Below are 17828 nucleotides of genomic sequence, written 5' to 3' on the forward strand. Positions count from 1 at the left end.
AAAAAGTACGAAAACAAAAATATTTTTTGTCTTATTTTAAGGTTAGGGTTAGGTATAAGGTAAACCACGTGGTTATGGCTAGGGTTACGTTTAGGATTAGGTTTAAAATCACATTTTAAGAATATAACTCGTAGAAAGAGGCGGAGTTTATGACTTTGTGGCCGTGGTAAAGTAGTGACGGCCGTGTTGTTGTTTCCTTTTATCAGACTGAAAATAAGTTTCCTGCAAAATATTTTTAAACGCCCGCTCGAAGATGGCGATGAAACGACCATCAAGTTATGCTCTATTTTTACTGTTTATGTCGTTTATTTTAGCGGAGTCTGCACCTCGACAGTTGAATACGGTAGGAGACGAATTTACCACGGTACTAGACTAGATAGCTATAAAAAATATATATATGTTATAAAAATAAACTAGTCTAGATAACGTCAACTGTAAGCTGGTCAAATGAAAAAGGTAACGTTAGTCGTAATTATGTTTACCTGCTGTGCTGAATGCAGCTAACTAGCTAGTCAACTAATATTGGTAGGTAACTAGCTGGCTAATGATGCTAACGTTACCTTTGTTGCTATCTGACTCACTGCAGCTAGCTAACTAGCTAATGTTTATATCCAGATAGCATGAGCACAATACAAGCAAGGTTGAATGCCCTGAAGTGTCACTCTCAGGGGTCCTGATGTTTTGGTGAATAATGTTATTTACCTAGCTAGCTAATGTGTATATCATGTTCCTCTTTCCCATTCATGATTCTCACACAGGAAAGCATTCTGATCAATGTGACAGCAGGGACATTGGATGACACAAATGTGCAGGAGTCCAACAACTTGCAGGTAAGCTATAATATCCTGAAGTTGTCTATTAATAAGCCTGTCATAATGGAATTGAATAATAACATAATCAAATCAATACATTTACCTTTTCAGATCAACCTGAATATTTCAGTGGATGAAGAACAGGTGCTCGTCAATGACATCCCTGTGGAGTTGTCAGGGGTGACTAGGTTGAACTGCCAAGCCTTGCTGTGTGAGTAGTGAAAATGCTTCTGCTGCTTATAACTTAGTTACAGAACTGCATTATGCACCTGATTAACGCAGCTTTTTTACTCTGTTTACAGTGGATACCATCAATGGCACCAGTGAATTTGAATCTGGTGACTATGTGTCCACTGTCACCCGGGTGATGGTGAGCCAGAATCGCCTGTGGAGTGATTCAGAAGAGGTGGTGGCTCTCCAGGTGTTCAGCGAGGTCATTGAGATGGAGGGGAAAAAGGTCAAGTTACTTGATGGAGAAAAGGACAAAAAAAGAATTGTGTTATGATCCTTTAGCTGTGACATAAATATCCTATTTTCACCATGGTGGGTGGTACAATGATGGGAAATCTGTGATCTTATGGCTTTTGTATCCTTTTCTATCATTTAGGTCCAGCAGCCAGAAATGTGCGAAGTGAAGATACTGATGAGCCCCAATTTCCAGAAGCTTGCTCAGTATACCAACACCTACCCCATTGGACACAGTGAGATTTTCAGGATCCCAAGGGAAAATGATGTGGTCATCACAGATCCAACAAATCCTAAAAAAGGTATGCAAGAATAACTGTTTTCGTTCTCGTACTTTTACATGAAAAGGACAAGTTATCTAAATTCCATTACTAAAGTAGTGTTCCTAAATTAGTTTGAATGGTAATGTTCCACTTCCTTCTGCTCAGCTGAAGACCAAGTGATGTCCCATACCACCATTCATTACCCTCTGAAGCATGCTGACACCACCCAGGAGGAGATTGCTGCCCCAGGCAAGCTCCCAGAGACTCCCCTCCGCATGGACCCAGACTTGCTGTATAATAACAATGATGAGGATGATGACTTGGGAGGGCTGTCGGATGAAATGCAGACAGAGGCACCGCTCAAAGAATCCATCTCCTCTTACAGTGTAAGTAAATTGAGCATCATATCCAAATCAAATCCACAAAATACATTTTGTAGAATGTGCTCGGAATGTGCTTTGAAGTTTGAATCTGTTTGCAGGCCATGTGTCGATGGGTGGAGGAGGTGAGGGACCGCCTCCGACGCTTCTGGTCTGAGTCCTTGCCCCTGTTCTTCTTGGTCATGTGGGTGGTGGTGATTGGTGTGGTTGGGTCAGCGGTCATTGTCAAGATCCTGGACATGCTCTTCCCAACATGTGAACACAAGTATGTTTTCACATAGGTCCTGTTGTGCCTGCTTACATGATTGTTGTAGAATTAAATGAAACATTGCCAGGTCAGTATGCAGGATTTGTCATTGACCACACCTTACTGCCAAGACCATTTAATGAGGCACATCAGTCTCTCATCATTTCTTAATGCGGCAATCAGCAGTAGTAACAATAACAAGGTGTCTTCCCCACCTGTTTTGGTAAAAAGCTGAGGGACTGGGCTGGAGAAATATAACCACACTCAAATTCATAGACGGAGGAATGGATGCAAGGACTGAACATCCATGCTAATGCTATCAAAATTACAGATTGAACCAATGTTTGTTTACAAACATTGGAGTATACTTTGGGTTCTGATGGGGCACGACAGTTGAACTAAGCACATATTTTTCAAGAATCAATGGGTACATAGTATTAATGATTGAAGTTTAAAATTGTAAGTAGCAACTGCTGATTGCACCTTTTTAAGTGTGATTTTTACCAGGAAAATTAATGTTGTACTTTTTCCTCTAGGGGAATTTTCCATTTAAATCCTGTGACTCTGATGCCTGAAGATGAGAAACACACCCTGCTAGAGAACATTGAAATAGAGGCAGAGGAAAAAACCTTAAATGAAAACTGATGAAGTGGAGTGAGTCTGATTGCAGGTGTTGACAACACAATGCATTATGTGGTTAGAGAAACCATAATCTTTTTGTAGCACTTATTAAAAACATGCATTGCATACACATTATTTGCTTTATACCCTCTACTCAAAACATGAATCTGAAATGTTAATACTGCAAGCAGATCATACTTATGGACCTAGCTACCTACTGCACACTTACTTTTCATATTATGATTGTGTTACCTCAGTTACAATATTACTTTGTGTTAAGAAGTTTGGATATACCGTGGTGGCAGGTAGCCTAGTGGTTAAGTGTTGGGCCAGTAACCCGAAAGGTCGCTGGTTTGAATCCCCGAGCTGACTGTGAAAAATATGCCGATGTTCCCTTGAGCAAGGCACTTAAACCTAATTGCTCATGTAAGTCGCTCTGGATAAGAGCATCTGCTAAATGACTAAAATGTAAATATACCACACGTTAATATTGATTTATTATTGGTTTATTTTTTTATTGCTCAGTTCATAATATTTTAGCATTCTGACTGGAGGATTGAACTGAGGATTTGGTGTTTGTCTGCATGCAAGACAAACAGCTTTTATTTACTGTTTTTTGAGCCAGTACATATGTCAAGGCCTCACCTATACATTAATTGTAAAAGGATCAAAAACAAAAAAATATTGAATGTTGCTATTGCATTTTGACTGAGCTCGACTCTGGGCTGCGGTAAAGTCCATAAAATGGATAGGAAGGCCTAGTCTTGCATCCATAAGTGCAGAATAAAGAATGATCAAATATGAAATCTCCTAACCATTTCAATTGATAGAGAAGACAGTTCCCACAGTGGCGCGACCTCTGGGGCATATTCACTTGGCTCTCTGTCACAGAAGATACAGATAGACGTAGAAAGTATAGAATGGACATGGACTGGAGAAGAGATTCATGTCCAGTCTTTACATTCCAGTTCACTCTGGAAACATTGCACTCACAGAATAAGCCCTTGGTGCTTAATAAATGCCTGTTTGTATGCATTTGAACTTAACTGAAATGTATGAATATGGTTAATGGATGTTCTTTGCAATTAATGAAAATGGTGACACTTATAGGACCTTTTTTTATAAAGCGCATCTTGTCTCAGAATATACAGTGGGGAGAACAAGTATTTGATACACTGCCGATTTTGCAGGGTTTCCTACTTAAAGCTTGTAGAGGTCTGTAATTTTTATCATAGGTACACTTCAACTGTGAGAGACGGAATCTAAAACAAAAATCCAGAAAATCACATTGTATGATTTTTAAGTAATTAATTTGCATTTTATTGCATGACATAAGTATTTGATACATCAGAAAAGCAGAACTTAATATTTTGTACAGAAACCTTTGTTTGCAATTACAGAGATCATACGTTTCCTGTAGTTCTTGACCAGGTTTGCACACACTGCAGCAGGGATTTTCGCCCACTCCTCCATATAGACCATCTCCAGATCCTGCAGGTTTCGGGGCTGTCGCTGGGCAATACGGACTTTCAGCTCCCTCCAAAGATTTTCTATTGGGTTCAGGTCTGGAGACTGGCTAGGCCACTCCAGGACCTTGAGTTGCTTCTTACGGAGCCACTCCTTAGTTGCCCTGGCTGTGTGTTTTGGGTCGTTGTCATGCTGGAAGACCCAGCCACGACCCATCTTCAATGCTCTTACTGAGGGAAGGAGGTTGTTGGCCAAGATCTCGCAATACATGGCCCCATCCATCCTCCCCTCAATACGGTGCAGTCGTCCTGTCCCCTTTGCAGAAAAGCATTCCCAAAGAATGTTTCCACCTCCATGCTTCATGGTTGGGATGGTGTTCTTGGGGTTGTACTCATCCTTCTTCTTCCTCCAAACACGGCGAGTGGAGTTTAGACCAAAAAGCTCTACTTTTGTCTCATCAGACCACGTGACCTTCTCCCATTCCTCCTCTGGATCATCCAGATGGTCATTGGCAAACTTCAGACGGGCCTGGACATGCGCTGGCTTGAGCAGGGGGACCTTGCGTGCACTGCAGGATTTTAATCCATGACGGCGTAGTGTGTTACTAATGGTTTTCTTTGAGACTGTGGACCCAGCTCTCTTCAGGTCATTGACCAGGTCCTGCCGTGTAGTTCTGGGCTAATCCCTCACCTTCCTCATGATCATTGATGCCCCACGAGGTGAGATCTTGCATGGAGCCCCAGACTGAGGGTGATTGACCGTCATCTTGAACTTATTCCATTTTCTAATAATTGCTCCAACAGTTGTTGCCTTCTCACCAAGCTGCTTGCCTATTGTCCTGTAGCCCATCCCAGCCTTGTGCAGGTCTAAAATGTTATCCCTGATGTCCTTACACAGCTCTCTGGTCTTGGCCATTGTGGAGAGGTTGGAGTCTGTTTGAGTGTGTGGACAGGTGTCTTTTATACAGGTAACTAGTTCAAACAGGTGCAGTTAATACAGGTAATGAGTGGAGAACAGGAGGGCTTCTTAAAGAAAAACTAACAGGTCTGTGAGAGCTGGAATTCTTACTAGTTGATAGGTGATCAAATACTTGTCATGCAATAAAATGCAAATTAATTACTTAAATCATACAAATGTGATTTTCTGGATTTTTGTTTTAGATTCCGTCTCTCACAGTTGAAGTGTACCTATGATAAACATGACAGACCTCTACATGCTTTGTAAGTAGGAAAACCTGCAAAAAATCGTCAGTGTATCAAATACTTGTTCTCCCCACTGTAGTTAGACCTACTCTTCTCCCAGTAGCATATTGGCTGGTTTGCCTCAAAGGCATGACCAAAATAGAATTGTATTAATGTGATTCAAGACTAGGCTTCTGGTTGACCTACGCATGGCATTGAATGAGGCCTTGGCACATTGACTTTCTGCCTCAGCAGAACTTGCAGGAGAAGCCCTAGTAGTGAATGCAGTTGGCGGTCACAGAAACGGCTTCATAGAAGGAAACTGCATGCTGATTTGAACTTCAGTGAATGGGTGAAGAACTTATGTTATTTTACCATTTTGTTGCTTCTCTGGTGCCTCAATTCCATTTCAGTCTTGTGTGTTGTACTGAAGCATGGGAGCATGACTTGTGTGCATAATGTATTTTCATTCTAATCAAACTACATTGAATACCCAAATGCTGCTCAATAAATGTTTCTGTAATGTTCGTGACATTCACGCTACACAATACAGCCAGGTTACATGCAAATAAAGCACATGGAAGCCTTGTCAATGCAAGTAATATTTGACTTTTATAGCTTTATTAAGACATGGTTAGTGTTCTGATTGGTATATAAATTCACATCCACAAAATGTGGATAGAACCAGTTGGTCCCCTAAATACATATTTAGAAATTAAATCAAGTGCATAAAAAAAATTCTGGTAGTGTAACTTTGATTAACTGATAGCAGTAGCACATCTGATAAAACCCAAAGACACTGGATACTTTGGTAGCAAAGGTGTTCAATTGAAATAGAAAGGACCATAGAATTTGCTGTCATGAGACCTGGTAGTGCAACTGAATGAACTATATAACAGCCAATCTACTAGTGTAAATTGAGCTATAATAAAACAAATCAGAGAATCATTTGGTTTTCAACAGTTCCAGCACTCCTGGGCCATAATAGAACAGCTTACTTAGGTGCATGGTTACCCTACTTCAAGGCATTTCGCATCACCTAGCCTAAGATATAAATAATTTACAAAGAAAGGGAAACCATGACAGTTCAATTATTGTTCCCAGAATATCAACTGAGCATCCCACCAAATCCCCTGCAGATTTGAGGCGCTGCAGGCTTCCTGATTAACTCTCAGCAGGAGCCAAACTCTTCAATCCACTTCTCATACTTCTCTAGATCGGAAGCTGATACAGACTTGGACACTTTCTTCAGAGAAGACTCAAAGTCCTCCATGGTGGTGGGCATGTGCATCTCGGCTCTGGAGATGTTACGGATCTCCTCTGGCGTCAACCCCTCGATCCTTCGCCGCATGGCCATCAGAGAGGCGTCCCTACAGATGTAATGGACAGTGTTTACTAAAGGCAGTGGAACACACCTGACATTACTCTCATATCACATAACGTTAAGAGTGGTTCATTCCACATTATTTCCTAATTGAAGAGGCATCTCGTTTTCAAATCAGTGATAGTCTCAGCTGAATAATTGTATTTGAACAAATACACAAGACTAATCTATTCAGTGTTTATTTACGACTGGTTTTTGTGCATACATTTTTTTTTTTACAAAAAAATAACAAATAAACCTGAAAAGTAAAGGCCTTACCTGCACACATTGGTGATGTCTGCTCCTGAGTAGCCCTCACTCTGCTCTGCTATCTTTGCCATATCCACATCATTGGCCAGCTCCAGCTCCTTTAGGTTGATCCTCAGCAGCTCCACTCTGCCCTTGGCTGCAGAGAAAACAAGCCATAATCACACCATTGTGAACATAAATATATATATATTTCAGGAAAACCGTGTTCCAGTGATTGTTGACCTGAAGGCAGAGGGATGTAGATTCTCTTCTCCAGACGTCTCCTCAGAGCCTCATCGATGTCCCAGGGGAAGTTAGTGGCTGCCAGCACCATCACCATCTTAGAGGGATCCTCATTATCTGATGCTCCTCCCACACCTAAACAGCATAAAATCCCATAAACAATCAAATCGATATTATCACTGCTATGTATTTAGGGTACAATCTATTGGGCAAGAAACATTGTTGTAGAGACATGAATAGTGCATGTACCAGTGGTGCATGCACCAGTGACTCAGTCTATAAAAAAAAGTGGTCAGATGAAGCAGATGCTAAACTACAGGACTGTTTTGCTATCACAGACTGGAACATGTTCCGGGATTCTTCCGATGGCATCGAGTACACCACATCAGTCACTGGCTTTATCAAGAAGTGCATTGAGGACGTCGTCCCCACAGTGACTGTACGTACATACCCCAACCAGAAGCCATAGATTATATGCAACATTCGCACTGAGCTAAAGGGTAGAGCTGCCGCTTTCAAGGTGCGGGACTCTAAACCAGAAGCTTACAAGAAATCCTGCTATGCCCTGCGACGAACCATCAAACAGGCAAAGCATCAATACAGGGCTAAGATTGAGTCATACTACACCGGCTCTGACGCTCGTCTTATGTGGCAGGGCTTGCAAACTATTACAGACTACAAAGGGAAGAACAGCCGCGAGCTGCCCAGTGACACGAGCCTACCAGACGAGCTAAATCACTTCTATGCTCGCCTCGAGGCAAGCAACACTGAGGCATGCATGAGAGCATCAGCTGTTCCGGACGACTGTGTGATCACGCTCTCCGTAGCCGATGTGAGTAAGACCTTTAAACAGGTCAACATACACAAGGCTGCGGGGCCAGACGGATTACCAGGACGCGTGCTCCAGGCATGTGCTGACCAACTGGCAGGTGTCTTCACTGACATTTTCAACATGTCCCTGATTGAGTCTGTAATACCAACATGTTTCAAGCAGACCACCATAGTTCCTGTGCCCAAGAACACTAACGTAACCTGCCTAAATGACTACAGACCCGTAGCACTCACATCCGTAGCCATGAAGTGCTTTGAAAGGTTGGTAATGGCTCACATCAACACCATTATCCCAGAAACCCTAGACCCACTCCAATTTGCATACCGCCCAAACAGATCCACAGATGATGCCATCTCTATTGCACTCCACACTGCCCTTTCCCACCTGGACAAAAGGAAGACTTATGTGAGAATGCTATTCATTGACTACATCTCAGCGTTCAACACCATAGTACCCTCAAAGCTCATCACTAAGCTAAGGATCCGGGGACTAAACACCCTCTGCAACTGGATCCTGGACTTCCTGACGGGCCGCCCCCAGGTGGTGAGGGTAGGTAGCAACATATCTGCCACGCTGAACCTCAACACTGGAGCTCCCCAGGGGCGCGTGTTCAGTCCCCTCCTTTACTCTCTGTTCACCCACGACTGCATGGCCAGGCACGACTCCAACACCATCATTAAGTCTGCAGACGACACAACAGTGGTAGGCCTGATCACCGACAACGACGAAACAGCCGGGTGGTGCCAGAATAACAACCTATCCCTCAACGTAACCAAGACTAAGGAGATGATTGTGGACTACAGAAAAAGGAGGACCGAGCACGCCCCCATTCTCATCGACGGGGCTGTAGTCGCGCAGGTTGAGAGCTTCAAGTTCCTTGGTGTCCACAACTAACTAGAATGGTCCAAACACACCAAGACAGTCGTGAAGAGGGCACGACAAAGCCTATTCACCCTCAGGAGACTGAAAAGATTTGGCATGGGTCCTGAGATCCTCAAAAGGTTCTACAGCTGCAACATCGAGAGTATCCTGACTGGTTGCATCACTGCCTGGTACGGCAATTGCTCGGCCTCTGACCGCAAGGCACTACAGAGGGTAGTGCATACGGCCCAGTACATCACTGGGGCTAAGCTGCCTGCCATCCAGGACCTCTACACCAGTCGGTGTCAGAGGAAGGCCCTAAAAATTGTCAAAGACCCCAGCCATACACCGTTCTCTCTACTATCGCATAGCAAGCGGTACCGGAGTGTCAAGTCTAGGACAAAAAGGCTTCATCAGTTTTTACCACCAAGCCATAAGACTCCTGAACAGGTAATCAAAGGGCTACCCGGACTATTTGCATGGTGTGCCCCCCCACCCAACCCCTCTTTTTACACTGCTGTTACTCTGTTCATCATATATGCATAGTCTCCTGAGTGAAACAGTGGTCTAAGGCACTGCATCGCAGTGCTAGCTATGCCACTAGAGATTCTGGGTCCGAGTCCAAGCTCTGTCGCAGCCGGCCATGACTGGGAGACCCATGGGGCGGTGCACAATTGGCCCAGCGTCGTCCGGGTTAGGGGTGGGTTTGGCCAGCAGGAATGTCCTTGTCCCATCGCGCACTAGCAACTCCTGTGGGCCGGGCGCAGTGCACGTTGACACGGTTGCCAGGTGTACAGTGTTTCCTCCGACACATTGGTGCGGCTGGCTTCCGGGTTAAGTGGGCATTGACTGTGTCAAGGGGTAAACATTTTTTTTTTAATTGGAAAATGACTCAAGTGAAAGTCACCCAGTAAAATACTGAAAGTATTTGGTTTTAAATATACGTATGTATCAAAAGTAAATGGAATTGCTAAAATGTACTTAAGTATCAAAAGTAAAAGTATAACAATTTCTTATTCCTTATATTAAGCAAACCAGACAGCACAATTTTCTTTACGGATAGCCAGGGGCACACTCAAGACATAACTTACAAACCAAGCATTTGTGTTTAATGAGTCTGCCAGATCAGAACCCCTCTTTTACACTAGTGCTACTCTGTTCATCATATATACATAGTCACTTTAGCCATATCTACATACTACCTCAATCAGCCTGACTAACCGGTGTCTGTATGTAGCCTCGCTACTGTATATAGCCTGTCTTTTTACGGTTGTTTTATTTCTTTACCTACCTATTGTTCACCTAATAACTTTTTTTTGCACTATTGATTAGAGCCTGTAAGTAAGCATTTCACAGTAAGGTCTCCGGCAGCCTCTGGAACTGCCGGTCTGCAGCCAACAAGGCTGAGTTCATCTCAGCCTATGCTACCCTCCAGTCCCTAGACTTCCTGGCGCTGACGGAAACATGGATTACCACAGATAACACTGCTACTCCTACTGCTCTCTCTTCGTCTGCCCACGTGTTCTCGCATAACCCTAGATCATCGAGCCAGCGGGGTGGTGGCACTGGAATCCTCATCTCTCCCAAGTGGACATTCTCTCTTTCTCCCCTGAACCATCTGTCTATCTCCTCATTTGAATTCCATGCTGTCACAGTTACCAGCCCTTTCAAGCTTAACATCCTTATCATTTATCGCCCTCCAGGTTCCCTTGGAGAGTTCATCAATGAGCTTGACGCCTTGATAAGTTCCTTTCCTGAGGATGGCTCACCCCTCACGGTTCTGGGTGACTTTAACCTCCCCACGTCTACCTTTGACTCATTCCTCTCTGCCTCCTTCTTTCCTCTCCTCTTTTGACCTCACCCTCTCACCTTCCCCCCTACTCACAAGGCAGGCAATACGCTTGACCTCATCTTTACTAGATGCTGTTCTTCCACTAATCTCATTGCAACTCCCCTCCAAATCTCCGACCACTACCTTGTATCCTTTTCCCTCTTGCTCTCATCCAACACTTCTCACTCTGCCCCTACTCGGATGGTATTGCGCCGTCCCAACCTTCGCTCTCTCTCTCCCGCTACTCTCTCCTCTTCCATCCTATCATCTCTTCCCTCTGCTCAAACCTTCTCCAACCTATCTCCTGATTCTGCCTCCTCAACCCTCCTCTCTTTCTGCATCCTTTGATTTTCTCTGTCCCCTATCCTCCAGGCCGGCTCGGTCCTCCCCTCCTGCTCCGTGGCTCGACGACTCACTACGAGCTCACAGAACAGGGCTCCGGGCAGCCGAGCGGAAATGGAGGAAAACTCGCCTCCCTGCGGACCTGGCATCCTTTCACTCCCTCCTCTCTACATTCTCCTCTTCTGTCTCTGCTGCTAAAGCCACTTTCTACCACTCTAAATTCCAAGCATCTGCTTCTAACCCTAGGAAGCTCTTTGCTACCTTCTCCTCCCTCCTGAATACTCCCCCCCCCCCCTCCTCCCTCTCTGCGGATGACTTCATCAACCATTTTGAAAAGAAGGTTGACGATATCCGATCCTCGTTTGCTAAGTCAAACGACACCGCTGGTCCTGCTCACACTGCCCTACCCTGTGCTTTGACCTCTTTCTCCCCTCTCTCTCCAGATGAAATCTCGCGTCTTGTGACGGCCGGCCGCCCAACAACCTGCCCACTTGACCCTATCCCCTCTCTTCTCCAGACCATTTCCGGAGACCTTCTCCCCTTCCTCACCTCGCTCATCAACTCATCCTTGACCGCTGGCTACGTCCCTTCCGTCTTCAAGAGAGCGAGAGTTGCACCCCTTCTGAAAAAACCTACACTCGATCCCTCCGATGTCAACAACTACAGACCAGTATCCCTTCTTTCTTTTCTCTCCAAAACTCTTGAACGTGCCGTCCTTGGCCAGCTCTCCTGCCATCTCTCTCAGAATGACCTTCTTGATCCTAATCAGTCAGGTTTCAAGACTGGGCATTCAACTGAGACTGCTCTTCTCTGTGTCACGGAGGCTCTCCGCACTGCTAAAGCTAACTCTCTCTCCTCTGCTCTCATCCTTCTAGACCCATCTGCTGCCTTTGATACTGTGAACCATCAGATCCTCCTCTCCACCCTCTCCGAGTTGGGCATCTCCGGCGCGGCCCACGCTTGGATTGCGTCCTACCTGACAGGTCGCTCCTACCAGGTGGCGTGGCGAGAATCTGTCTCCGCACCATGCGCTCTCACCACTGGTGTCCCCCAGGGCTCTGTTCTAGGCCCTCTCCTATTCTCGCTATACACCAAGTCACTTGGCTCCATCATATCCTCACATGGTCTCTCCTATCATTGCTATGCAGACGACACACAATTAATCTTCTCCTTTCCCCCTTCTGATAACCAGGCGGCGAATCGCATCTCTGCATGTCTGTCAGACATATCAGTGTGGATGACGGATCACCAGCTCAAGCTGAACCTCGGCAAGACGGAGCTGCTCTTCATCCCGGGGAAGGACTGCCCGTTCCATGATCTCGCCATCACGGTTGACAACTCCCTTGTGTCCTCCTCCCAGAGTGCTAAGAACCTTGGCGTGATCCTGGACAACACCCTGTCGTTCTCCACTAACATCAAGGCGGTGACCCGATCCTGTAGGTTCATGCTCTACAACATTCGCAGAGTACGACCCTGCCTTACACAGGAAGCGGCGCAGGTCCTAATCCAGGCACTTGTCATCTCCCGTCTGGATTACTGCAACTCGCTGTTGGCTGGGCTCCCTGCCTGTGCCATTAAACCCCTACAACTCATCCAGAACGCCGCAGCCCGTCTGGTGTTCAACCTTCCCAAGTTCTCTCACGTCACCCCGCTCCTCCGCTCTCTCCACTGGCTTCCAGTTGAAGCTCGCATCCGCTACAAGACCATGGTGATTGCCTACGGAGCTGTGAAGGGAACGGCACCTCCATACCTTCAGGCTCTGATCAGGCCCTACACCCAAACAAGGGCACTGCGTTCATCCACCTCTGGCCTTCTGGCCCCCCTACCTCTGAGGAAGCACAGTTCCCGCTCAGCCCAGTCAAAACTGTTCGCTGCTCTGGCACCCCAATGGTGGAACAAGCTCCCTCACGACACCAGGACAGCGGAGTCAATCACCACCTTCCGGAGACACCTGAAACCCCACCTCTTTAAGGAATACCTAGGATAGGATAAAGTAATCCTTCTAACCCCCCCCCCCCTTAAAAGATTTAGATGCATTATTGTAAAGTGGTTGTTCCACTGGATATCATAAGGTGAATGCACCAATTTGTAAGTCGCTCTGGATAAGAGCGTCTGCTAAATGACTTAAATGTAAATCTGTGAACACCTGTTGTATTCGGCACACGTGACAAATAAACTTTGATTTGATTTAATTAATTTGGCCTCCCAATTAAGCATAGTGGCAGCTGTTACTGTACCATCCATCTGGACCAGCAGCTCTGCCTTCACCCGCCGGCTAGCCTCATGTTCCTCTGACGTTCCTCTGCGGCTGCACATGGAGTCAATCTCATCAATGAATATGGTGGTGGGGGCATAGAACCGGGCCTGTTCAGAGGACAAAATAAAACACTGAATAGAGCCACACCTCAAAAACAGCCTTTTCACATTTTCCTAATATGATGCCGCCAGTTCTCTTTCAGGAAGAAAAATGTACTGCACGGGCAGAGGAGCTGATGAGGCAGAACCTTACCATTTCAAATAGAATGCGGACCAGTTTTTCAGACTCTCCTCTGTACTTGGAAGTGAGAGTAGAAGACGAGACGTTAAAGAATGTGGTTCTGCACTCTGTGGCGACGGCTTTGGCCAGAAGAGTCTTTCCTGTGCCTGGAGGACCCACCATAAGCACACCCTAAAAAAAATATTGCACATGGATACACCACATATTAGCAAGGCATCATATCAGCTCTTCCAATCTAAATAATCTATAAATCAAGTGGGCCTTGGGCTTCGATGCATACCTTCCACGGTCTTCGTATTCCTTTGAAAAACTCTGGCATCCACATGGGTAGCACAACAGCTTCTTTCAAAAGCTTTTTTGCTTCTTCCAAGTCTGCAATATCATCCCTATAGGAATTGGAAAAAATATATATTTCCTGTTAGACAACCCTTACAACGAGAAACATATGTTGTATTTTTAGGATAATCCTGGAGGTTAATGATAGCTGTTCAGAGAGGTTAATTGACAGCCAGTCAAACATACCATTTGACATTGGGGTTCTGTGATATGATGTCCCTCTCCAGGGCCTCAATAAGGTCTTTGTCATATCCTTGCCCGTCAAACCGCTTCACCTCTTTCTCTGAGACTTCAGCTTTGTTCTGCAAGGCAAACATACAGGAAGATTGTCAGCCCTGAGGGGGCTCACTGTGTAGCAGAGGCTCGCTCTATTCCAGGAACCAGACTGACAAGGTGGTGATGATGATTTTAGGTAAACACAGAGTGAACAATGTTTGGTCAACAGTGCAAATAGCTTTCAAGTTAAGGTTGGGCAATGCCAGGCAAAGCATTAGACATTTTCCCTGGGACAGTGATCATTTATAAAATTGAACCTTTATATTTTCGTGAGTTTACAATGAAAAGATAGACCACTCCTACCACAAGGAGGATTATGTGTGTATTATGTAAGGGTGTAACAAAGAACCTTTCAGTCCGTATTTGAGCCCTTGATGGTACATTGTCATTTACCTTGTCGTCTTTTGGTTTGGCCTCTTTTTTTTCCTTGCCCTTCAAAGGTTTGGCTCGGTCCCCATTGGCCCCACGTGGTGACTGGCGATGCTGAGCCCGCACACCGGCCACACTCAGGCGGTTGTTGTGTGGTTTACTGTCTTTGTAGGGAACCGGGGGCCTCCTAACCGGAAGAGGAGAGGATCTTTAAGGAAAGAAGGGAATAGTACATCAATCAGCCTAAGCACTCCAAATAATACTTTCAGGTTCAGCTATTTTGTATCTTAAAAGATGACATTTGGACATCAAGTGGGTACCTTTGTGAGTGCTGAAAGAGAGAGCAGGCCACTACCAGGCACTCTGAGCACTAATCTCACTCATATGACTGGATCATTAAGTTATTTTCTTCAGACAAACAGCTTATTCTCCCCTCTTACTAACCAACGTGCCACCCCATCAGATACTAATGCAAAGACATGAAAACAACTTGAATATATTTTCCCAGTAAATGAATGACTGGGCCTCTAAATATATACACTACAATATAAATGTGTGTGAAAGGAGTCCATGCTGTACCTGCGCTCTACTTGTACAGGCCATATGTCATTAATGCCATCTTGATTACTTGGTGGTTTGGATGGGGTGGTCTCCAGTTGAAAACTTTCTAGAGTTCTCATTATTTCTTGAACCTGATTGTTTTCTTCGTTTATCTCTTGCCATACCTGTAAAGAGATGTCAATAGCAACATTAGGAAGTAACATTTGCTGACCAAAACTCTGTTCCAATCAAACTTAGGTTTAAAAATGACAAAGGTCATAGATTTTACCTGTTGCCATTTTTGTTGGAAGCTACTGTCCCGTACTGTGAAAAGGTATTTCTTGATTTGTTCAAGTACTCCCCGATAACAAACAATAGCAGAACTGTAGTTCCCAAGCAATGCGTACTCTCGAGCAAGTTTCACGTTTTCATTGATCTCATGCAGACTCATTCTAGAGAGATGAACATTTTATTAGATAAAGTGATGTTTTTTTTGTGATGTTAAAATGCAGTTCCCTCCAGAAGGCATGGCAGAGATCCTGTAAAACAAAACATTAATGGCACAAGATGGACATGAAGATGCCAGCTGTGACAGGGAGTTGAATGATATCTGACTGTTAGCTTAGCATAACTTGGCTAGTTTGTTAACTAACACGTTTCAGATGAACGAACGAATACCACAATTTAGAAAATACTATCAATAACACTAGCAAAGGTATTTGTTACATAACGTTACTGGCACATAAAAACACATTTCATGTCAAATTAGCAACTACAAACTAACTCCCAAACTTCTTTAGCATGCTAGTTTGCTAGCTACACCCACCTGTTGCATTGATGGAAAAAAAATACGACACAAAAAGTGTAGAACCGCACCCAAGGACTGAAACAAATCGAGTCAAGCGTTTAAAAATGGCAAATATATATAACGTTAATTACATTTATTTTCGTCTGTCAAAAGAGCTAAAACCACACCGAAGCCCGACAACACGCCCGCCTATGAACGTTTGAAGCTGTCAATGCAGGCGTCATATCCTGAACTGGAATCAGAAATAAAACAGCACTAGTAGCAGCAGCATTATTTTAACTCTTTCATATACAACACGTTAAAATACAAATGTGGCTTTGACCCTTTTCAACAGACTACACATTTGGGTGAACAGATGCTGGCTATTTTGATTTGAGTAGTACCCGCAAACACAACTCTAGCCCTAGAAGCGAGTTCCACTGCGTATTTTCATTGTTCCCCACTAATCAGGGACAGTGGTGTAAATTACTTAAGTAAAAATACTTTAAAGTACTACTTAAGTAGTTTTTGGGGTATCTGTACTTTACTCATTTATATTTTTGACATATTTTACTTTTAGTTCACTGCATTCCTAAAGAAAATAATGTACTCTTTACTCCACACATTTTCCCTGACACCGAAAAGTATGTGTTACATTTTGAATGCTTAACAGGACAATTCACACACTTATCCCGAGAAAATCCCTGGTCATCCCTACTGCATCTGATATGGTGGACTCACTAAACACAAATGCTTTGTTTGTAAATGATGTCTCAGTGTTGGAGGGTGCCCCTGGCTATCTGTAATCTGTCATTTAGAAAACAATCTGGTCTGCTAAATACAAGGAATTTTAAATTATTTATACTATTACTTTGATACTTAAGTATATTTTAGCAATTACATTTACTTGTGATACTTAAGTATATTTAAAACTACTTTTAAATGTGCCTTTAGAGGCCATGCAATTCTACGCTCATCTCTAAAACAAAGGCAATTTAGGTCAAAAGAAAAGAAGGACTAACATTACAGATAGATAGCAATACAACTGTACCATAAAGACAGAATAAGTTAGAGGAAAAACAAAAAGAAATGGACGGACTTATTCAAGAAAGATAAAATGTAATATATTTTTTTTTAAATAAAGCAAACTGGATGGAATATGGAGAAAAATGCTACCAAAAAATGCTACCCATATTCTTTTTTAATCTTCAACATAGAAATGCTACCAAAAATGATTTACTGAAACTAATGACAGTCACCCATGATTCACTAAAGAATATTTTGAAAGAGGAAGCAAAGTACTTTAAGCATATGTTTTCATTTCAGTCTCCTCCATCTCCACTAACCGAAGTTAATTCTATGGATTTTTTTTCTATTAATAATGTAATATTAACAGCTGTACAGAAAGACTCATGTGAAGGCCAAATTACAGAGGAGGAACTTCTTGATGCTATTAAATCCTTTAAGTCTGGGAAAAATCCAGGGCTGGATGGCATACCAGTTGAGGTATACCAAACCTTTGTTGATGTACTCAGAGGACCATTACTAATATGTTTTAAACACTACTATAAAAATGGTACATTATCAGATACTCAACAAGAAGGTCTGATTTCATTATTCCTGAAACAGGAACCAAGTGGTAAATCTAAAGATCCAGTCCGTTTCAAAAATGGGAGGCCCCTTACACTTCAGTGTTGTCATGCAAAATATATAGCACAAAGATTTAAAAAGGTATTGTCGGATATTATTCATCCTAATCAGACAGGTTTTTTACATGGACGATACATTGGCAGTGGTGTAAAGTACTTAAGTAAAAATACTTGAAAGTACTACTTAAGTTGTTTTTTGGGTATCTGTACTTAACTA

At 43.7% G+C, this 17828-nt stretch overlaps 2 protein-coding genes across 4 annotated transcripts; one reads left to right on the forward strand and one right to left on the reverse strand.

Annotated features, from left to right (window-relative positions):
* The first annotated feature begins 248 nt into the window (after positions 1-248).
* On the forward strand, positions 249-3587 carry LOC100194603 (si:dkey-15j16.2-like). Its single transcript, NM_001139688.1, is given in 8 exon segments — positions 249-343; positions 759-830; positions 924-1023; positions 1115-1269; positions 1420-1579; positions 1706-1926; positions 2022-2185; positions 2704-3587. Coding segments are annotated over 8 exon segments (1071 nt in total). The 5' UTR covers positions 249-253; the 3' UTR covers positions 2813-3587.
* A 2435-nt stretch (positions 3588-6022) lies between these two features.
* katna1 (katanin p60 (ATPase containing) subunit A 1) lies at positions 6023-16214 on the reverse strand. Of its 3 annotated transcripts, none has more exons than XM_014204727.3 (11): positions 16002-16214; positions 15465-15627; positions 15215-15360; positions 14660-14822; positions 14177-14292; positions 13935-14040; positions 13667-13825; positions 13395-13521; positions 7292-7426; positions 7079-7205; positions 6023-6806 (listed from the first exon to the last, which is right to left on the reverse strand). In XM_014204727.3, the coding sequence occupies exons 2-11, from the start codon at positions 15624-15626 to the stop codon at positions 6608-6610; spliced, it is 1440 nt and encodes a 479-aa protein (XP_014060202.1). In that variant the 5' UTR covers position 15627; positions 16002-16214; the 3' UTR covers positions 6023-6607.
* Positions 16215-17828: the final 1614 nt, after the last annotated feature.

The sequence above is a fragment of the Salmo salar genome, chromosome 06 (genome assembly GCF_965601325.2).
Source record: "Salmo salar chromosome 06, fSalSal1, whole genome shotgun sequence".
Taxonomy (NCBI): Eukaryota; Metazoa; Chordata; class Actinopteri; order Salmoniformes; family Salmonidae; genus Salmo; species Salmo salar.

Coding starts and splice junctions, on each gene's coding strand:
- katna1 (XM_014204726.3), bottom strand. CDS start 15,626: ATGAGTCTGCATGAGATCAATGAAAACGTGAAACTTGCTCGAGAGTAC. Junction 14,293..14,659: donor CCAAACCAAAAGACGACAAG/GTAAATGACAAT, acceptor TTTGCCTTGCAG/AACAAAGCTGAAGTCTCAGA. Junction 7,427..13,394: donor GCTGCTGGTCCAGATGGATG/GTACAGTAACAG, acceptor TATGCTGTTTAG/GTGTGGGAGGAGCATCAGAT.